Here is a 22,367-nt window from a genome sequence, read left to right as displayed (position 1 = left end):
AGGTTGGACAGACATCAATCAGGGATGAGCTGGATGGTGCTTGGTCCTGCTGTGAGGGCAGAGGACTGGACCTGATGAGCTCTCAAGGTCCCTTCCAGTTCTAGTGTTCTGTGATTCTCTGATAGCAGCTCTGCCGGCTACCCAGCATAGCTCCCTAGGGTAGACACAGCGTGTCTGAGATGAGGAAGGCTGGCCCTTAATGGTAACGCCACTTCCCAAATCACAGGAGCCATAGCACCAGAAGCACTCTGTGTCTCCACTGACGGGTGTGTTGGCTTAGCTAACGTGGCTGAAGGGTGGTCACCCCCCTGACCAGCCATGCCAAGCTACATTTAGAACCCTACTTGGGCCCAAATGTGCCACTGAGAACCAAAAGGAATCCATACAGATTAATGGCAGATCCAAAGGCTAGCATTTAACCCTTCATCCCCAGCTTCCCAAGAAAGAAAAGAGCTCAGACCCAGAGGGGTAACGGGGAAGAGACACGGGAGGTCCTGAGGGCTGTGCTAAGAACTAGGATGAAGACACAAGGTGGAATGTATAAGATATTGGAGCAGCTGCTTCTGCCAGTACAGACTGTCTGAAGCTTGTCTTTTCCATGCAGACTCAACACTCTCTGCGGCTGAATTCCTGATGACTAATCAATGTTCTGCTGGCCTGAGAAAGCTTCCTAGTTTCTACAGGAATCTGAGCTCGGATGGTCTCTCAATAGACCCTCCAGGCAGAAAAGGGATGCCAGAGCCTTTGGGAAAGGCTATGTTCAGGGCAAGGCAAAGCCAAATAATTTTTCTAAGACAGTGGCTCTCAACCTGGTGGGTACACTGAGGTCTGCCAGGGGGCATATCAACTCATCTCAATATTTGCCTAGTTTTACAACAGGCTACATAAAAAGTGCTAGTGAGGTCAGTACAAAACTAAAATTTCATACAATGACTTGTTTATACTGCACACTGAATACTATACACTGAAATGTAAGGTCAATATTTATATTCACATTGATTTATTTTAAAATTATATGGTAAAAACAAGAAAGTCAGCAACTAAAGTGACACTAGTATTTTTATTTCTAATTTTGTAAACAAGTAATTTTTAAATGAGGTGAAATTTGGAGCATGCAAAACAAATCCAGCTCTTGAAAGTGGTATAGTAGTCTGGAAAGGTTCTAAGGGACTGGATTCATATTGATCTATGACAGCTGGTGTCAGCAGTGGGATACTGGATGCACCAGTAGTATTTTGTATCAAGTGTCCACAGCAGAAAAAAATAAAGCAAACAAAGTTAGTGAAAGGAAACCGAAAGACAAATGTTGTAGAAGACTGTAGAGCTGTACAAAGTGAAAGGCTAAATTCTGAACAATTAAGAGGCACAGCTGGCCCAATGACTAGAGAAGATCAATTGGGTAAGAGCCATGGTGCGGACCCAGAAGGGATTCCAGGCAAGCCACACAGTTTGAGAGCAAAGGAAAGGGGAGAATCTGAGCATGCCCCAATATAAGAGCTGAAGCAGCAAAGATGGGAGCGGAAAGCAAAGGCGTTTCTGATGGAGGCACAGAAGGCGCAGACTGCCAGGCATGCTGACCAAGAACAAGACAGCTGAACGAGACTCTGCCAAAACACGAGCCATTACAGAGGGATGCATGAATGGGAAATCGAAGTGCCAAGGAGCAAGAGACCATGTGGAACCCCAGCTGGGGAGATCTACAAGAAGCACAGATATCTACACCTATGTCCCACTTTGAGGCGCATGGGGATAGAGATGCCTTCCTCACCGTGTTGGAGCTGGCTGTTGATTTGATTCCAAGCCTCCCTGCAGATGAACTCCAATGGTTCTCCCATATCATGTCCTAACGCCATGAGGTATCTACTCAGATGGGTGGGGTTGATACTGGGCAGTAGGTGCAGTGCAAAGGGGCCTTACTACTTATGTCTGAATTGACCCCTGTCGTGTCTGGGGGTATGCCTACATTGCATTCCTCTTTTGAGAGAGGAATGCAAATGCCAGATGAACAAACTTGCAAATGAAGTGCAGATTTGAATTTCCCATGCTTCATTTGCATAATCGCGTGCGGGCGCTATTTCGAAATACCCTATTTCAAAAAAAGAAACGCAGTCTAAATGCAGTTATTTCAAAAGAAAACCCTTCTTTCAAAATAACCCTTACTCCTCAAAAAATGAGGTTTACCGGTTATTTCAAAAGAAGGGGTTTCTTTCAAAGTAACTGTGTCTGCACAGTTATTTCGCAATATGGTATTTGGTATTTTGAAATAGGGTATTTAGAAATTTGGTGAAATTTGGAGTATGCTCTTGAAAGTGGTACAGTAATCTGGAAAGGTTCTAAGGGACTGGATTCATATTGATCTATGACAGCTGGTGGCAGTAGTGGGATACTGGATGCACCAGTAGTATTTTGCATCAAGTGTCCACAGCAGAAAAAAAATAAAACAACCAAGGTTAGTGAAAGGAAACAGAAAGACAAATGTTGTAGAAGACTGTAGAGCTGTACAAAGTGAAAGGCTAAATTCTAAACAATTAAAAGAGGCACAGTCCCTATTATTTTTCGAAATAGGGTATTTCGAAATAGCGGCGGTCTGCGAGTATGCAAATGAAGCACAGGAAATTCAAATCCGTGCCTCATTTGCACTTTCGCTCAGCTGCACTTGCATCCCTCTCTCGAAAGAGGGTGCAAGTGTAGACACACCCTAGGACAAGATTTCAGGATGGGTAGAAGACCACAGGAGGGACATTTACGGAGGTTGCCACCCCCGTAGGAGAGTAGTTCCCCGCAGGGGAGCCAATAGCCTGCACAAGCCCCTGGGCAAGGAAGGGGGAGGCAGCTCTGCACACAGAAAGGGCAGGGCTAGGGCAGCCAGCATGCAGCACAGCAGCCTCCCCCAGCCCTTAGAGCCGCACGGAACGTGGCATCCCCCAGCCAGCCCTCAGAGCTGCACACAGTGCTCTGGCAGCAATTTAAAGGGCTGCCGCCAGGAGGCCCAAGCCTCTTTGAATTGCTGGGCCTTGGAGCAACTGCCCCTATGCCCCCTCCCCCCCCCCCCCCCCGCAATCAGCGGGCCTGGTTCCACTACTGTGTACAGGTGCAAGGGTCACTTCTCTGGAACCTTTGTGGGGTTTGAGCAATCCCACCTAACGTGGGCCCCACAAGCTTAAAAGATTGGAAGGTTTAAATGGGGCTAGGATGCTTTTGGAGGAGACCTGCTTTAGGGAGTTGGCTGGGGCTGTTCTGTGGGCTGTGTTGTGCAGATGATCACAAAGGTCGCGCCCGGCCTTGAGATCTGTGAAAAGAGGCTGTCACCAGACTGATTGGGATCTGTGGACAGTACGTCTGGTGATTAAATAAAACCCAAAGGGGACTGGCCTAGCCAGGGATCCTGGTGGGGAGAAGGAACCAGTGGAAGCACCCCAGCCATGGCATCTGAGGGGGCAGCTCACCAGGTAACCCCCATATCCCAAAGCTGTAGTATGTGCTGAAGGAAGGGGCAAACTGCTTCGGTCTGTTTCCTGGGGCCTGCCCAGAACGGAAGGGTTAATCCTCCATCTACCCCACCAGGAAGGCAGCCAGTACTACATCCTCATAGCATTAGCTGTGTAGTGACCGTGTGGGAAAAAGCAGGTACCCAGCCAGGGCTTCTTGTGCATAGGATCTACTGGTAGAGTCCCCACTCCGGATGCTGGTACCCACGTCCTGTTATACTCTCCTGGGCTGATGCCTTATGGGGGCAGAAGGATACTGGAGCCAACGCCCATGCAGTAAAACTACATCAAACATCGCAATCTGAGGCAAGTTCTGGTGCCCATAGTTCAAGCAGAATGCAAATGGAGTGGCTGGGGAAAATGGGGGTTGGGGGGCTTTTCCACCTCCTTCCTGCCACACAAGGAAAATGCTGGCAAGCTCACAGACACCTGACCTGGAGTGGGGCAGAGGAAGGACCCTACCCATCTCCACTCAGGAGACAGGTTCTGCCTAGTTCTGCTGTGAATTCCCTGAGACAGACTGTTACCTCCCTGCCTGCCCACACTGGGGAAACCAACGCCAAGCTGAGCTTTGCTGCAGCTGTGTCCCCGCCAAGCATGCACAGGAAGGAGGCCTGCCAGAGGTACAAACACTGCTGTGGAGTGAGAAAAGCCCCAGAGAAGGGCATAGCAGCCGGGAAGCTGATGATGATGGCAGAGGCACCTTTTCACAGGGTGGCCACGGCCATGGCAGATTCTCTTAGCCAAGGGGCCACGAATCACAGCATCTGGGACAGGAGGAGCGGGCTAGGTAATGGATTTTCCAAGGGAGAAAATGGGGCCTTGGCATACACACAGTCCTGGGGTGAAAACTCCAGAAGGGCCCGTCCACACTGCCCCCCTGCCTTACCTGACCCTGGGACACCCAGAGCTATAGCTAGGTTAAGTCCAGCTCAGCAGGGAGATAAAACCTACCCTCTTTCCCCTCCTTTGCAACGATTCAAAGAGGCTTTTCCTAGCCCACCTAGCAGGAAGGGCACCCCAAACTGCATCCCGGACTACTTCCTGCCATTCCGCCAGGTGTCAGCAGGGGTCAGGCCTCACTACAACCTCACACCTGAAGACTTGAAGGTGACAAAGGAGCGGCGAGGGACCTAACGGAGAAGACACACGGGATGGGTTTGAAAACAACTCTGTCCTGCTGCACAACTGTATGTCGTGCGATAATTGGCAGCTGTTCTAGGATACCTTTCCGACTGGCTGGGGAATTGGAGACGCTTGCCCTGGCATGTTTCAATGACAATTGTGGTTTCACTGAAGCAGGAGAACTTGGAGCCCCAACTTCAGAGAGGGTTCAAACATCTCTAGGTCTTTAGGGTGGAGATCTTGCTCCATTTCCTCTGCAAGCAGGAAGGGAGGAGAAGAATGTCATCTTTCTATGGACCATGTGTGACTCAGTTTACCCTCAGAGTGGAAAGGGGCCGGTTCCTTCTCTGGCAGTACTGGAGAGAGTGAGCAGGGCCTGTATGTCAAGCAGACAATGGCTCTCTGGAAGAACTGAATGGAATCCACGCAGATGAATAGAAGATCCAAGAACTGACACAGGAGCTCTTCGTCCTCATCACCAAAGCAAGAGAAGAGCTGGGATGCAGAGGGGGTGCAGGGACAATAGTGGGGACACAAGAGGTACCAGGGGACATATGAAGAACTAGGACAAAGACAAAAGATGGACCCCAGGAGAGCATGGAACATTGCTTCTGCCCAGACAGACTCTCTCAAGCGTGGCTTTTCCGTGCAGATCTAAACACTCTGGCGCTGGATCCCTAGTATGGCATCAGTGCTCTCTGTTCATCTGAAAAGGCTCCTGGTCTGACCACACACACGCCCTGCATGGCTGCCTGAAGGGGAACAAGTCTCCACAGGAGTGTAAGCTTGGCTGTATTCTCAGTATAGCACAAGGACAGAAATTGGGGGGGTGCAGTGCCTAAAGGCCCAGTTTGGGAATTGGAGAGCTGCAGAATTCACCCCTGAGAAAGCCTATGCACAGGCGTGGCAAGAACTAGGGGACCTCCTCAGAAAGGCAGTATGAAGGCCAGAGCTACGACAGAGGTAGATCCATGACAGATGGGATAGTGAATGCACCACCTACCCAACCCACACTCTAGCAAACAACGCTCTGACAAGAAATCACCCAAGGATTCTGGATCAGAGCCGAGGCCCACCTAGCTTGGTATCCTGGTTCTGACAGCACCCAGCGCCAGATCCAACACAGAACAGTGTGGAGACCCTGCAGTAGTGCAGGGGTGCAATTTGCTCTCCACACAGATCTCATCCTGGTCTTTACTGATTACAGATGAGTTTAAACCTCTCCCAGCAAGGCATAGCACCCTCCCTTTACTTTTAGCAAGTGCAGACTCTTCTGCCCCTGAGCAGTCTTGTTCTCCACATGAACGGCCATGTCCTTTTTGACTTGTGCCACTGACATGGCACCTGTGGGCGGGTCAGGAATAAACTGGGTCCCTTCGATGGAAAGGCAGGAGCTCCTGCCCGAGCTAAGAACCCCAGCTCCGATCCAGGCTGCAGCAGGCTCTTCCACCATTATGGGTATGTCCACAGCGGGAAAAAAAAGTGTGTTTGCCACTCACCTTCTTAACTGACATGTAGCAATGGGTTAAACCTGGATTAAAACAGCAGTGAAGAACCAATCAACCAGCTCTGGCTCCAAGGCTTCTCTGTTTAACTTCAGCTGCTAACCAGAGTTAGGAAACGAAGGAAAAGTCACTTACCTTGTATGGGAACAGGAGTCCAAGGGGTGTAGCCCACACGCACATTTGAGCTGATGGGGCGTAAGCACAGCAGAGAAGTTGTGTCTTTTGGCCAGAAGTATCCGCACGACACCTCCATGCCCTGCAGGCTCCTCATGCAGTTCTGCAAGGGTGTGTAAAGGTGGAATGAGCTTCCGTGTTCCGCTCCTCTTCTCTGCGGAGCCAGAGCTAAAAGGGCTCCAGCCCCGTCCATAGGGACGACATCCCATCGAACCCCACTAAGTTCTCCTTCCAGTCATTGTGCATAGGCACAGTCCACTGATGCTCACTCCAGTGCGTTGAGTCAAGGAGGATAAAGACTCAAGGCAGGCCTGCTTCTGACCTGCAGCTTTGATAACTTCCTAGTGCACAGGGAATTAATGCATAGTGCTCCAAGTAGCTGCCCTGCACATGGAGACCTTTAAGAAGGCTGCTGAGGCTCTGATGGAACAAACCTGAAGAGGCGAGCAAGTCCTCCTTTGCCATCTCATACCGAGTCTTCACTTAGCCATAGATCCCCATTGGCAAGGGTTTGCCTCTCACCCTTCCTACGATGGCCACAAAGAGTCTAGGTGAAGGCCTGTTGGCTTCTTTCTGTGCAGACAGGAACCCGGGATTTTTTTGACATCTTGAGCTTGAAGAGCTGGATGCATGAGCCTTAGAGAGGACCACAGGCAGGTGAGTTTGCTGTATCAGATGGAATTCTGTGATTGGCTTTTGGCAAGAACCATGGATGGGATCTTAAAGAATCCAGCTAGCATACTATATAATGAAGGAGGGTCAGCCCGCAGCACTTGGTGCTCTCCTGCCCTCTGTACCATGGCGTCGGCTACCTTGAATGACATTTTCAGAGACAAGTGCAAGAGAAAGCACAAAATCGCCATTAGTGTGAATGGAGCGTTTATCAGCACTGGAACAATCTGGGTGAGGTCCAATGGGAATTTGGCTTAACTGGTGTTTAGCTGATCCGGCCTTTTAGGGATTTCAGGAACACTGGGTGTGAGAAGGTCAATTGGCCCTCTATAGGGGAAGGAGGTGTAGCGATCATGACTGAGTGCACTATCTGCAAGAGATCAATGACAAGTTCCTTTAGACAAGGCAGGATCACAGGCATAAATGCCTTCTCGGCAGTCCGGGATTTCCAGTGCTAGTGAGAAATTCTCCTCCGTTTTCCAAGTTAAGTATCTTGTGGAGTCTCTCCAGCTGCCAGCCAGGATCTCCCAAATGCCAGAGGAGTGGGGCTCTCAACAAACCATCCAGCAGCCCAGCTGTGAGACGGGGAGACTTCAGATCCAGATGAAGGCTTTCCCCTCCTCCCGCAACAACAGATTTGCTACCAGAGATAAGTCTTAAGCTGAGAGCCAGAGAATCTCAAGATGTCCAGAAACCAGGACTATAAACAGCCAGGCCAGCACTGCTAGCCAAGACAACAGCAGAGACAATCTTGGTTTCTGGACATCCTGAAGGTGTCGTTTCATTTTGTAAACAGGATAACCCCACTCTGAGAAGATGGGTTAAAGAATAGAGTCCTTGAGTTCCCCTCACAGTTCAAGGATATGTACCTGCTCCGACTGTCTGCTGTCTACGTAGATGGACAGCCGAGAGGGCGATCTGACATCTGATGCCACCATTCCACTGCCAGTTTCGTGGCCAAGCAGGCTGGACCTGCCACCTCCCTGCTTGTTGAGGTAGAACATTGTTGTCCATCATTACCTGTGATATGACTCAAGCAGCATTCACATGGCTTGAGAAGCAATCTGAGCTCAGAGGTCAACGTGCATCTGTGTCCCTCAGGATGTCCGCAGGCCCTGTGGCTGCAGGTTTTCCACAGGTGCTCACCATCCCGAGAGCAATGTGTCCACCTCTCTCCCCTTGGCTGGGAGGGCCCGAGAGGGCCACGCCCAAATGAAATTTGCCTGGGGTGCAGACGGGCCACATGCCCTGCATGCATCAGCGGTGTAGCCTTGCATGAGAATAGCTAGCCAAGAGGAGCAAGGAAAGAGCTCCTAGCTAGAGTCTTCACTCCACCACCACAAGACCAGGAACAATAGAGTATTGAACCTGTCTCAAGGTGGGAAGCCCACGGGTTTTAGCAACGAACTCCAGGTTCAGCTGCGAGTGTATTGAGCAGCCTTTGAGACCCAGCGAGATGACTTTTCACCAGAAAGTTCTCACCTGAACCAGCCAAGCGTCCAGATGAGGGTATACTGACGTGCCTCTCTCTCTCTCCAGTGTTTTGCTGCAATCTCCAGAGCTTTAGTGAATACCTCGGAGTGTCTGAAAGGCAAAGGGGTAGAACACAAGAGTCAAGGGCATTACAAATTGTAAGTACAGGATATAAGATGGCGCCATGGAAGTGCACATCCCAAAGGTTGAGAGAGATACGAACCAGTCCCCTGGAGCAGGAGCAATCATACCGATCTTCAGATTGTATATGAACATGTTCAGTCTAAGAGGGTCACCACCCATCTTTCTGCTTTGGGATGAGGAAATATCGGCTGTAGAAACCCATTCCCCCTTATAGCAGCAGGGCTCTGAGAGGATCTCTCTTTGTAGAAGACCCTGATGAGTGTGGCTCCTGTAGAGGGTGAGGCGGTAGGTTGGGGGCTGGGCACAGTGAGGAACCTAACATGATGTCCAAAACTCACTGGACTGAGGTGGTGCAGGATCAAGGAGGGAGCTAGGTCTGAAGCCAGAGGAAAGGTCTTGCTCTCCCAACGGAGTAGGGTGGGATGGCTGGCTCAGTAGGGCAGGCTGCCTTCTTCTGTGGACGCCCTGTTTCTTTCTGGAGTGGTTCCATGGCCCCTCAGTGGAAGGCACAAGCTCGGACTGTTCTTTGAAGAGCAGGTGACTGTGATGTGAAAGTCCGGCTCCCCCACAATAGCCCAGGTAAGGGTGACGTTCACCACTCCAGGGCAGCATCACAGTCTCTCTCGGTGTCAACACACGAGCTCTTAGAAGGAAGCATTTCAAGCCAAAAACAATCAGCACACAACTGCAGCTGTGACCTCGGAGGAAGGTGCGGCATTGTCGGCTGCATCCAGCACAGCTTGCAGACTGGTTTTTAGTTACCAACCGACCCTCCGCGATCCAGGATCGTCCTATCCTGCCACCGTGGCTACACTGCTGTCTTTAGCACCCTTGCTCAATCAGAGCAAGACACACCTGTCTACCCAAGAGGAAAGCCACACCTCCAGCTGCTGAGGAGGCATACCCTATAACACGAGTTATCCAAAGGAATGCAGCCAGACCTTGGCAGGGGCCAGCCAGAATTTCAGGCTTGCTGTGGTGTAGGCTTCCAGGCTGAATAAATCCAGCTGCTTTTTCTACATCCCAAAGTCAGAAGCGGCACTGGTGAACGCTGGGTCTGACCTCTCGCCTAGCTCAAGCCATTGGATTTCTCTGGCTTTATAACTGTTTGAAGTAGGGAAGATTCTTGATTCAATCTTGATGGAAAAATTGCAGCGAAGGAAAATCCACATCCACTTAGTTTTCTCTCACATTCCCGTTGACTGCCTCCCAACCAAGAAAAAGTGAGCCTAGAAATATCCCATGTCCAGCTTCTGAGAGGTGTGGGCAACCGAGACTGGGATCTGCCATGCCACTCCAGCAGGGTTAATTATTGCCTCATTTATAGGTAAGGCTCCTCTCTCCAGACTCGCGGAGACTCGCGGACTTAGAATCCTAGCGCCACAGGGCGAGAAGGGACTGCAAGGGTCATCCAGTCTAACCGCCGGCCAAGGTGCAGGACTTCTTGTGTCTAATTCACCCAAGAAAGAGGGCTCCAGCCTCCTTTGGAAACCTCCCGTGAAGGAGATTCCACAACCTCCCAAGCATTCTTCAACTGTTCTTCCAGCTCGGATGTTTTACAGCACCGACTGCTCTGCTGTAGTTTGAGCCCGCTGCTTCTTGCCCTGCCCTCTGTGGCAAGAGAGAGCAACTTGTCTCAACCTTTTTTCTGGCAGCCTTTCAGGTATTTGAAGGCAGCTGAGTTGCTGTAGATGTCTTTGGTGTCTCCCCATAAGACAGACTTCCCCCCACACACACCCAATATGGCCACATAGGCATAGAGGGGGGCGGACCTTGTGGCTATGGAGTCGTAGGGTCCCAGTACGGATCCCCGGAGTGGTCTTTCGAGCAGTGTTTCCACTCTGAGAAACCCGGTAACTGGCCGCTACAGTTTGTTTATTTACCGGCTCTGCAGCCAGGGAGCCTCGTGGCTCCCATGGTCTCCGGTTCACCGTTTGCAGCCGAGGGGAGCCGTGGGAAGCGACAGCCCAGGCCACATCACTTCCCGCGACTCCCCTTGGCTGTAAACGGCAAACCGGAGCCACAAGGCTCCCTCTGTCGCTGCAGAGCCAGTAAATAAACACACCAGAGTGGCCAGTGAGAAGTTCTCAGAGTGGCTCCATGGAGCACTTTGCAAAGCGCTGCTTTAGAGAGCGCTGGTGCCAAGGAGAGGGTGGTGGTGGTCCTTGGGGAGTACCTGTGCAGTCACTGATGATGGCCACCAACAAAGAGGACTATGCCAGGTCCAATGTTCCCTATGAACAGCCACGCAAGTGCCCAGCTTAAGAAAAATGCCAGTGCTACCCAGCTGACTAGCAGAGCGCCCACAGCTAGGTTTTGTGTTTCTGTTGGTGGTGCACATTCGCACCTGCTTCAGTGCACATACAAATATTATTCCGCACGGATGGAAAAGATCAGCGGGAAGATAGGCCAGGCCCACTGGCAACACTGTGATTCTGAGCATCACTGGCAGCGTAGTGCCATTTCCAGTCCGGAGGCTGTCAAGGTGGAGTCAAGAGGAGCAGCAGCTCAGATTTTCACAGGACTTGGAGGTCGCTCCCTGCCATGAATGTGCACAGCGCTGGGAGATGTTGTGAGTGACCCATGTTTCTCCTCCAGGGCTGGGGGCACAGTGTGCAGCAGCTGGAGTCCATAACACAAACCCAAGCTCAAAGCTGGACTGAGCCAGAGGCCAGGGGCAGGAACAAGGAAGGAACCACAAGCAAGGCAGGGCCGGGCAGTAGGAGCAGAGAGTCGGGAGAGGAGCAGTGTCTGATCTAGGAGCCAGCCAGGAATTCCCTCCATCATGTGGCACAGACGCGTTGTCTTTCTTCTGGCTGCAATAGCCCAGCCAGATCCAGCGTGGGGCTGAGCATTCCTCCAGTCTGGCTTTTTGTGGGTGGTGCCTGTGGTGGGGCTAGGATTCCATTAGCCCCTCTGTCCCAGCATGCAGCCAGATGGCAGCCAGGAAGCAAAGTTTACCTACAGGCCTGGGTTCGAGACCTGGGGACCTTCACTCTGTGCGGTCGCTGTGTGCGTGGCACCGTCTCCAAAGCATGGTGCAGGGCCAGACGGCTCTTCATCAAACGCGTAGAGGAGGGTTTGCTCCTACAGCTTCCTGCGCTCTAGGATTTATCCAGAGTGTTTTCTCCAGCTCAGTGTGGGAGGAGAATCCTCTGGTAACAAGCCTGAGCTCCAGGGAGCAGAGTGGCACCACGACGGGTGCAGGTGGTCAGGCCTAGCAGTCGGAGTCAGGGCCAAGCTAGTGTCTGGTATTGAGCAGGACTGGAGACTTAAGCGCATGTCTCTTGGTTCCACATGGCAGCCTGGGGGGCTGGGATCAGCCGCTGGCCCCGTGGATTCGGGCTGCAGACAGATCTGCCATCTGGCCTTGTCATTCTTTAGAGTCTGGGGGGTTGAGGATTTTCATGTTTTCTAACCATACCCCAAGCCGAGTGGCTGGGCAGCTGTACGGGCCCCACATGCTCAGTCGCGCTGCCGGGAAGTGGGGGACAGGGACCAATGGGGTTTGGCTGGCATCCTACTTTTGTCCCCTAGCTGAGGAGGCCCTGGGACAGGTGCATTATATGGACGCTGGTAGGTAAAAGACCCTGAGTTGCAGCACAAGAGGCCCCATCGGTGAAACAGGAGTGTGGACAAGCACTCAAAGGAGAGAACAGCTTTTTTTCATTTCCTTGCCGTGTACACACCCAGGCACTAGCAGCGGAGGACTGAGAGACGCACCGAGCTAGGGCTGGTGACACTAGGGTGTTGGTGGCAGGAGGTTCCACTGGTTAATGACACAGCAGCGAGAAAGCATTTCTGGGCATCAGGTTTCAATTTCCTGTTGTTCCGTCTCATCAGCCATCCCGTGTCCATGTGTGCGGAAATGGGAGCAGAGCAGGCCCTCCCAATCCCCCTTCTGTGCCACTGTGCGATTGACATTTGTCACCTCCCCTCGCACTCACCTCGCTCACACAACAATCCCAGAGTCGCACTCGCTCTTGAAGAGATGCTCCAGGCGCCTGCTGTTTCTTCACCCAGCCAGGACTCAATCCCTCCCCACCAGCCCCCTCCATCCCTTCAGCTACCCCGTCCATCCATCTCCCTCCCTCCAGGCCCACCCCACCCCTTCAGCTCATCCCACCTACCCCCTCCATGACTCCCTCCTCTCCCCCACTGAAACTCCACTCAACTCCCTGAACGCCCCTCCTCATCCCTCTGAGCCCCCTCAACTCCCCGTCCACCCACCAGCATCCCCCGAACTCCCCTCTGCATGCCTCCAAGGCCCCCCACTCTCTCCCTCTCCATCTTTCCAAAATTCCCCCCACACCCTGCTGCACTCCCCCCTCTCTGCCTACAGGGCCCCGTGTCCTCCTCTCACCACGCTCTCTACCTCGGAGCTGACATTACCTGTTTCCAAGTCACCGACATGCCGGGGAAAACGATCTCAACTGCTGACCGACCCATCTGACCAGCTAAAGCACGAGATGGGCTCCAGACCAGACCATCAGCTCACACGCGGGAACAGCCTGAGGGGCTCCTTGTGCTACTCTCTACAATAAACAGGGGTTGGGGAGGAACGTCAGTCTGAGCGGCAGATGCCGGAGGTCTCATGGTTCCCAGTCAAAGCCTCTTGGCATGGCGACATAAGAGAGAGGATGGTTTCCTACCTCAAAGGACCATTGCATCCCAACACAGGGCAATTCGATATTACACCTCAGCTCGACAGAGAAGGAAGAACAGGGACTCACCCTGAGCAGTAACGACAGTTCTTGGAGACGTATCCCTGGTTCTGTGCTGTAGCGTGTCCGTGTCCCTGCCCCGCGGATCAGAAACCTTCAGGAGCAGCGTACATAGGGCTGGGGCACGCGCTGTCTCTCCTCATGCTGCACCCCTGGGCTAACCCCCTCCGTTCCTTCACCACCGCAGAATCATCGCAAGACACCGGAGCAAAGGGGCGGGGATCATGAAGCATCCACAGGGCATCCAGAAGAACCATTGTTACTGAACTTCTTCCAGGCACGTCCCCATGGGTGCTACATTGTAGGAGACTCCCAAGCAGTTTCCCCCCGGAGGGCTTGAAGTCAGATTGGCCGCAGATGGAAGCATGTGGAGCTAAATAAGGCGAGGCTGGGCCCTCGGTGACGGTAATGGGCTGTGAAGGTACAGACCGACGCACACGCCGCCGCTTGGCAGATCTCCAAGATGGGGGCGCTCTTTAAAGAAGTCAACCAATCTGGGAGGGGCCACAGTCCCAATCTGGTAGCCCTGCCTACTACAGTTTGACACCGACACGGAGAGTCATGGGGCTGGTCTGACAATTGAGCCATTAGCTCTTTCCACCAAAGAGAGGAACAAAACATTCCCTGCAACTTCCTCAAGACCTCTGTCCTGTCGAGTAGAGCACAAGGGCTCTTCTAGTGTTTTGAGTGCGTAACGTGGCCTCCCTATTGCTCCAGTGAGGCTGGGGGTAGATCGTGGGAAGGGGGGGGTGGACTGGTTCCTCTGAAATGAGGCTCTTTTAGGGATAAACCCCAGATGCAGCTTAAGCGTGGCCTTGCCAGGGAAGAGTACCACATTCGGGGAACATGCCTTTAAGGCTGCTTTGCTGCCTGGGGTAATTGCAACTAGAAAGCCCGTTTTCGTCAACAGGTGAGATAGCAAGCAGGTGCCTCAGGCTGGAAGCAGGGCCTATCTGACCGTTTTCCATGCGTGAGTTAGGTCCCAAGGAGGGGAGGGAAGTCTAGGTGGGGGAAAGAGGTTAGTTATTCCTCTGAGAAAGCTCTTTGTGGATGGGTGTGACCATGCAGAGGTGAAAAGCTGTGAGATGGGCTGAGATTGCTCCGTGACGACCCCAGTTTCTTAAGGGTCAAGGCACAGTCCACATTCTGCAGAAGAGTTGCTGACACTGGCCAGCTATGCTGGGACACTCACCTACCCTAGAACCCGCGCGCAGGCCTCCCCAGTGTCAGCAGACCTCTCGCATCTGCCGCCAACACGAGCTCTCAAGATGCTGGAACCACGGAGCAGCCATGCTCTGAGTCAGGGGATCCCTGGGATGTGCGGCACACCGCTTGTCCTGCGCGAGGAAGTGTGGGGTGTTCGGGAGGGAGATTGGCAGATACACTGAAAGCTGCAGCAGATAAGGGCACCAGGCCTGTCTCAGTGAGGTCGGGGCGATCAGATTAGCAGGGCCTTCAACAGAAGAGGAAATGAAGGCCCTTGTCCCCACGGGAAGAGGTGAGTACCAGAGAGCACCATCCGATGCCTACCCTGGAAGAGCACTGGGGACGCGTCTTGTTTTGATAAGTGGCAAATAAATCCATGAGTGGGACACCCCACACTGCAAACAAGTCCTGAAGAACTAACGGGTGCAGCTGGCCTAGCAGGAAGGTGCGACTCCGTTTGTCCACCACCACTCTCTGCAGGGCTGGCCTTACCATGAGGCAAACTGAGGCAGCCGCCTCAGGTGCCAGACTGGGGGGGGGGGGGGGGGGACACCACTAGGACCCAGAGAACTGAGACCTTTCAAAGTTTTGGCCCAAGCGAGGGGGCATAATTTGAGCTCCCCGCCTCAGGTGCCAAAATGTTGTGGGCCGGCCCTGACTCTGCGCACCCAGAAGTTAGGCCGTAGAGAAGGTGATGTTGTAATGGATGATCCATCATCTCCCGGGACAGAGAGGGCCCCGCTCTCTCTGTCAGTTTTAGAGAGGAATCCCGGGACCGCTCTTGATTTGTGAGCCTTTGAATTTGAAGGCTGGGGGTGGGGGGGAGGGAGGGGAAGGGAGACTCGCCTGGCAGGGGCCTGTGGTCTTCCCTCTCAGTCTTGTTGGCGGAGGGAATGCTTTTGTTGAACGGCCCCAACCAGGATTGCCTCGCTGCAAGTTCAACATTCCTTGAAGCCCAGTGAACCAGCCACTGCCTTGTCCAGGGGTTCCCCCTCCCCACCAGCGTTGATCCGAACCACAAAGTCTTTTCTTTCTTGTTTGTCCCTGGTTGTTGTTTAAGTGGCACAGCCAAAATAAACACAAAAGAAGGCTAAAGAGCTTTTAAAAGCTGATCTGAGGAAGTGGGTCTAGCCCACGAAAGCTCATCACCTAATAAACCATCTTGTTAGTCTTTAAAGTGCTACATAGTCCTGTTTTTGGTAAAAGCTAAACAGTAACTGAAAGAAGAGTTAGGGCTCTGCAAATAGACAGCTAATGGCTCCATCTCTGCCTAGGAGCATCAGAGAAGAGACTGGTTAGCCCTCATGCACTAGGGGCACACGTGTAGGCCCAACGGGCACTGCTACTGACGTTCTCCGATCAGCAGCTCAGGGACAGACAGACCCCCTAAGGATACTACTCAAAAAAACGCTGTAAAAATGAAAGGCAACTTCAGAACAAGTGCTCACAACCAGACCACGTGTGAGTTGTGCATACGGAATAAAGTGCAAACCAGGAATAAAGAGCTCTAAAAAGGCCAGTTTCACAGAACTGAAAATAATTATGAGCCAAATCAATTGGGAGGAAAAATTTAACTAGACACTTGAGACTGGTAATTGGGAATTATTCAAGAATACTTTACGACAAGCCCCCAAAGCCACAGCCAAGGAAAAAAAGGCTGCATCTGTGTGAGGGGGAACCACCTGGCATAGAGGGGAAGTGAAAGCAGCTACTGTATATAAACAGATGGACTATAGGAGAAATTCATAGTAATGAATAGAAATCAGAAGCGAGTAAGTACAGAAAATTGATAAGGGATGCAAAAGGAGAACTCTATGGCCAGCCTGTATTAAGGACAATGAACAGATGTTTTAAAGCATCTTAAGAAGAAAATTAATCTTAGCAATTGCATTGATCCATTACTACATGGAAATAGTAAAATTGTCAATAATAATTCAGAAAAGGCGGTGTTCCGTAAATATTTCTGTTCTGTACTGGGGAGGAGGGACAGATCATATGGTGAACATACTCTTTCCATTCTACTGTATCTACTGTTTAACAGCAGCTACTAGAGTTAGATATTTTTAAATCAGCAAGTGCAGATAACTTTCACCCAAGAGTTTAAAAACAGCTGGCCAATGAGCTTGCTGATCCATTAATGCTGATTTGCAATACGTTGGAGAACTGCAGCCGTTCCAAGAGATTGGAAGAAAGCTAATCTTATGCTTCAGAAATATTTAGAAAGTGTAAGCAGAACTCACATCGATCCCAGACAATATAAGGGAGGGATCGATATGGGACTTGATTAATAAAGATTCATAGGAGGTTAATTAATGCCAATCAATCCAAATGGATTTATGGAAAAGTGATCTTTGTCCAACTTAATGTTATTATGCAATTACAAGTTTGGTTGATAAAGGTAAAGGTTTTGTTGTAATATGCTTAGATTTTGCAAGGCATTTGACATAACATCCTGTTCAGCTACAAAGATACAAATTAACACAGCCTACATTAGATGCATTAAGAGCTGGCTAAGTGACAGGTCTCAAAATGTTACTGTAAATAGGGAATCGTCATAGAGCGTGTCCATTCCTAGGTGAGTCCTGCAGGAATGAATTATTGGCTACTGGATATTTTTAACAGTGACCCGGAAGGAAGATAAAATTCTCTCTGACAAAGTTGCAGGTGAGGAAGATGAGGGGAATGGTAAAGACTGAAGAGAACTGGTCACTGATACAGAACAATCTGGATTGCTTGGCAAACTGGCCACCCGCAAACAACATGCTTTTACTACAGCTACCGTGAGGTGATTGAACAGGGAACAAAGAGTGTGATGGGAGATTCTATCCTGGGACGTTGTGACTCTGAGAAAGCCTGTTGGATTCAAACACTCTTTCCTGCTGGGGCCACACAGACTAATGTGATATTGACATGGACCAGCAGGGGAATCTCGCGTCAGAGCAAAGGTTGTTTTCCCTTTGTATTGTGCAACCGCTGCTGGGATTCTAACTCCAGTTCTGAGCCCACAGCTCAAGGAGGACATTGATAAAGCAGAAAGGGGTCAGAAAAGAGCCACAAGAACGACCAAAGGGTTAGCGAACCTGCCTTCGCGTGAGAGAGTCCAAGCGCCCCATCTCTTTAGCTTAACTGATGAAGGTTAAGGGGTGATTAGATCCAGTCGATAAGTACCTACCTGCGGAACACATTGCCAATGGGCCCATCAGTCTAACAGAGGAAGGTCAAACAAGCCAGTGTCTGGACAGGGAAGCTGGACAAATTCAGACGGGACATAAAACCTACATTTTTAACAGCGAAGGGAATGACCCTTTGGAACAACTTACCCAGAGTCATGGTGGAGTCTCCATCCTTGACAATTTTAACCCAAGACTGGATGGTTTTCTAAAAGACCGGCTTTCGCGGCACCAGGAATTCAGGGTAATTCCATGCCCGGTGATAGACAGGAAGGCAGGTGTTTGTTGTGTCTTTGAAATCTATGAATCCCTTTGGAGTCTATGACCGGGACAGTGGCCACAAGAGGTACAGTGGGGTTGACAGGGATCCATTAGGACTGGTGTCAATGTAATAGCATGTCACAGGGTGGCGCAACTGGTCACTAGCAACATGTAACATGCCAGTTGTCCTAACCAGCCTGTGCTGCACGTACTGATGATATTTAAGGAGTTACGTAGCGATACCTTCTAAATGCTGGGACTTGGGCCAGAAGGGGATACACAGGGGTACACAGCCTGGCTGACCAGTGCGTATCGCACGTCTTATACCATGAGTCTTTCAGCACACAGCCATCAGCCAATCGAGACTGAAGTTACTGAGAGAGCACAAAACCTCCAGGCGCACACAGGGGTGCCGGGCATCCGGTTTTCAAGCAGGGATGCCCGGTTGAAAAGGGACCCCGGTGGTTCCTATCATGCAGGCCCTGTGCTAAGTACCAGCACCACATGCCTATTGGTCAGGGACTGCAGCCAATGGGAAGTGCCAAGGTGGTGCCTGTGGGTAGGAGCAGCATGCATAGCATCCTGGCTCCCCCAACTAGTAGCTGGACCTGCTGGCTGCTTTGGAGGCACAGTGCAGAGCCAGGGTAGGCAGGGTGACCAGGAGCCACCTGAGGTTAGCCCAAGCCCCAAGCCCCTGTTCAAACCTCCCCAAAGCCAGAGACCCCTCCCACACCCCAACCCTCTGCCTCAACCTACAGCCTCCTCCCACACTCTGAATCCCTGTGCCCCATTTGCCTGCATGGAACACCCTCCTGCACCCCAAATCCCTCATCTCCGGCCTACCCCAGAGCCCACACACCCAGCTGGAGCCCTTACCCCGTCCCATACTCCAACCCCTGCCCCAACTGAATGAAAGTAAAGGGGAGAGCAAGCCACCGAAGGGAGTGGGGGTGGCCTCAGGGAAGGGGTGGGGCTAGTGTGTTGGGTTTTGTGCAGTTAGAAAGCTGGCAACCCCAGGGGGCAGGGCCCAAGGGAGGGGGCGTCCTGTTTCTAAGATCACAGAAGCCTTGCACATCAGGAGAATGCAGAGGGACCCGCAGGATCCTTCACCCAGGGGCCAGCTGGCCCAGCTGCTAAAGGCTGGGAGGACTCGAGGTGAGCTGATCTCTGCAGAGAAGGGAGCGTCTGGTTAGGTCAGTCTGGAGTCTAGAAGGCAGGTTCTGGTGTGGACGTAACCCAATTTCCAATCATTCTCCATCCCTCTGCGATCCCCATTCCCCCCCACCCTGGGTACTTCCTCCCGCTCTGTATTCCCCTCCGTCCCCCTGAGAACCCCCTCCAGCGTGATGTGACTCCCCACCCCACCCCTCCACAGTTCCCCAAGGCAGATTCCCCCCAGCCCATACCCTATCCTGGAGCCTGCCGCTGCGGCCTCTCAGCTCAGACCAGAGTCCTGCACTAGGGTGGGGGAGGGCTTCGGGGGACTGCTCCTCCCTGCAACACATCCCCCCAGCACCTGCCTGCAGGATCCGTCTCCTCAGACCCATCCCACTCCAGCCATACTGCACTGCCACTGCTGTGGGTCCTTCTGCCCCCCCCCCCCCCAGCCAGCTTCTCCACCTCCCCCACCGCACCCCAACCCCTCCCCCGACCAGCTGAAAAAGGGTCCTGGTGGTTCTGGTCGGTGCTGACTGCAGGGCTGGCAGCTCCCTGCTCATCTCCATGCTGTGTGGCTGCCAGGAAGCAGCTGGCACATCCCCCTCACAGTCCCTAAGTGTAAGGGGGCCAGGGGCTCCCCACGCTGCCTTTGCGACCCTCCGCTCTCCTGCCCCAGTCCTGATCCCCTCCTGCCCTCCAAACCCTCCATCCAGCTTGGAGTCCCTCCTGCACCCATCCCCTCATCCCTGGCCCCACTCCAGAGCCCGCCCCCTGGCCCACACCCCCACCCCGAGCCAGCCGAGTAAAAGCGAGTAAGTGGGGGTGTGGGGAGCAAGCGACGGGGAATGCAGTGAATGGGGGAGCAGGGCAAGGACCTTTGGTTTTGTGCAAGTAAAAGTTGGCAACCCTCCATCTGGCACCAGCTCTTCTGCTTCCCCCCCCCCTTGCTCCCCGCCCCAGCCGGCATGCCCCCCATCAAGCACTTCTGCCCCCTGCTGGGATCTACTCCCCCCAGTCCAGCACCCAGCTCCCCTGCCACCCACCCCTGGAATTCTCCTGGCGCCCTCCCCCAGGGACTGGCCTGGTCCCCCCAGAGCACTAGCACCCCTGGCCTCTACTGGCTGCTTTCCTCAGCCCTGCTGGCTCCACTGCCCATCATGGATATGCCAGTGGGTGTCAGCGCAGGGATGTGGGTGGTACGAGGGTTAACAGGCCAGTGGTGCCCATCCCAGGGGCTGCGGGTGGTATTGGGGCAAACGGACGGCGGCTTCCCATTCTGGAGAACACGGGCAGCAGGGGCCGGAGGGCTAGCGGGAGCCTGGTCCAGGGGAAACAGGGGATAAGGGGACAAAGTGCCAGTGCAGGGCTGTTCTGGGGGTGCGTGGGGCATGACCAGAGCACGCTGTGCCCTGCCCTCATGCAGCTGTCACTGCTGTGTGGGAACCTGCGTCAGACTGGGCTGCTCCTGGGGGTGGCAGGCGCTGAGCGCTGGCGGGGGGGGGGGGGGCACCAGCAGGCGATGGGGGCTGGCTGGAGTAGGGACTTGGTGGATGACAAGGCAGCTCAAGGAGCACACACGACAGGCCCAGTGGGTCTCAGCTCCTGCGGGCACGTGACCCAGCAGGCTCTAGATTTCAAACCAGACGGGCGTCCCCTAGCCCTTGTGATTGGGAGAAAACCTCAGCACCAGGGTCTGGGGTAAGCGAGGCAGCAGCGCTGCCTGGCTCTGCAGAGAGCCTGAGCCTGTCGCTCTGAGAGGCGCAGCTGCCTCAAGCAATCGCAGGAGGGTTTTATTGCCAAGCCCTGCTCATTCCAGCCCAGCGTGGAGCTCTGCCTGGGGCAGGAGGGCCACAGCGCAGTGGGGCCGGCCCATCCCCCACCATGCAGACACCCTGGCTGCAGAGGGAAGTACCGCCCCCTCCCCACTGCCACCCTACTTCTCTGGGGGGGGGCCTGCTGTCCTGTAGGGGGTCAGGAGGTGTGTAGGTCAGAGCCATAGGGGCCCATGTGACCTGCCATGGGGTCAGCGTTTGCATCATCTGGACCTAGTGGGGGGAGGGGAGACTGGCAGACCCCAGGGGCAGGAGCCGGGGGCCCAGTCGGGGTCAGTATGATCCGGGCAGGGGAGGGCCCAGAACTAAGCTCTCGGAGGACGGGGATCCCCAGGGGTCCAATCCTTCCATCTCCCCTCACCCCACAGCGCCCCCTGGTGGGCAGCTGGGGAAATCACTCACCTGTGGACGGCTCGCCCGCCTCGGCTCTCCACGTCTCGATGATGAGGGAGAAGGTGCCCTGGAGCAGAGAGAGAGCAGAGAGCGTGAGGGGCTGGGGGCGGGAGAGGGTGGCCTGGGACAGAGATCGGGTGGCGTGAAGAGGAGCATGGAGAGGAGCGAAAGGCTGCCTTGGGGGTGCCTCGCTGGTGGCGCTGGGAGGAGGACGACGCTGAGCAGGACTTACTGGGAGGAGGGGACTTATGAATAAAACTATCAACTCAGAACAGACCATCTGATTGGAGCCTGTGGCTAGCACAGGCCAGAGACCTGCCCCAGAAATACCTCCCCGAGCAGAACATCCCGGCTGCATTGACACATGGTCAGGGCTGGAGAATCCTCTGCCCCCTTGGTCAGTTGTTCCAGTGGGAAATTTCTCTCCCTGTTAAACCCAGACTCCTCCTTCCCGGTCTGACTGTCTGGCTTTGACGCCCAGCCATGGGCACACGGTAGGCCTTTCCCGGCTAGACTGGCAAGCCCTTGAGCAAACAGCCCATTCTCGTGGCTCTTCTCTGGCCCCTCTGCAATTTATCCACCTCCTTCTTGAACTGTAGGCCCAGGACTGGCCCCAGGGTCCCAGCAGCAGTCGCCCTGCACCAGAGGGAAAGAACTTTCCTGCTCCGACTCGAGATTCCCCGGTTCACACGGCCCAGGGTCACACTAGCCTTTGGCCCTGGCATCGCAGCGGGAGCCTGGGTTCTGCTGCTCCTCCACCACGACCCCCGGATCTTTGCCAGAGTCGCTGCTTCCTGGGAGGGAGCCCCCAGCCTTAGGCATGGCCGATGGTCTTTGTGCCTAGGGGCCCCAGTGACACACAGGCCGGTTAAAGAGGCACATGGTTTGCTTGTGGCCAGTTGACCAAACCACCCTGTGTAATGGCGGGGGGGGGGATATTAGGGGGGACCGGCCCTGCTGGGCACAAGTGCCAGCTTCATGGATGTTCAGCACCCACTGGCCGGCAGGCTCCCCCCTCAGCCTCTCTGCCCCCAGCGCCTCT

At 53.5% G+C, this 22,367-nt stretch overlaps 1 protein-coding gene across 3 annotated transcripts in view; it reads right to left on the bottom strand.

Annotated features, from left to right (window-relative positions):
• The window catches only part of DLL3 (delta like canonical Notch ligand 3), a 329,262-nt gene that overhangs the window by 297,698 nt on the left and 9,197 nt on the right, over positions 1 to 22,367 (bottom strand). For all 3 annotated transcript variants that reach the window (XM_075915298.1, XM_075915296.1, XM_075915297.1), the window contains exon 3: positions 21,335 to 21,392. In XM_075915298.1, coding sequence (XP_075771413.1) covers positions 21,335 to 21,392 — 58 coding nt within the window. The remainder of the gene's footprint in view (positions 1 to 21,334; positions 21,393 to 22,367) is intronic.

This window comes from Pelodiscus sinensis, unplaced genomic scaffold, assembly GCF_049634645.1.
Source record: "Pelodiscus sinensis isolate JC-2024 unplaced genomic scaffold, ASM4963464v1 ctg34, whole genome shotgun sequence".
NCBI classification, from domain to species: domain Eukaryota; kingdom Metazoa; phylum Chordata; order Testudines; family Trionychidae; genus Pelodiscus; species Pelodiscus sinensis.
Note: the sequence above shows the minus strand (reverse complement) of the source record. Positions and strands in the feature narration are given on the sequence as shown.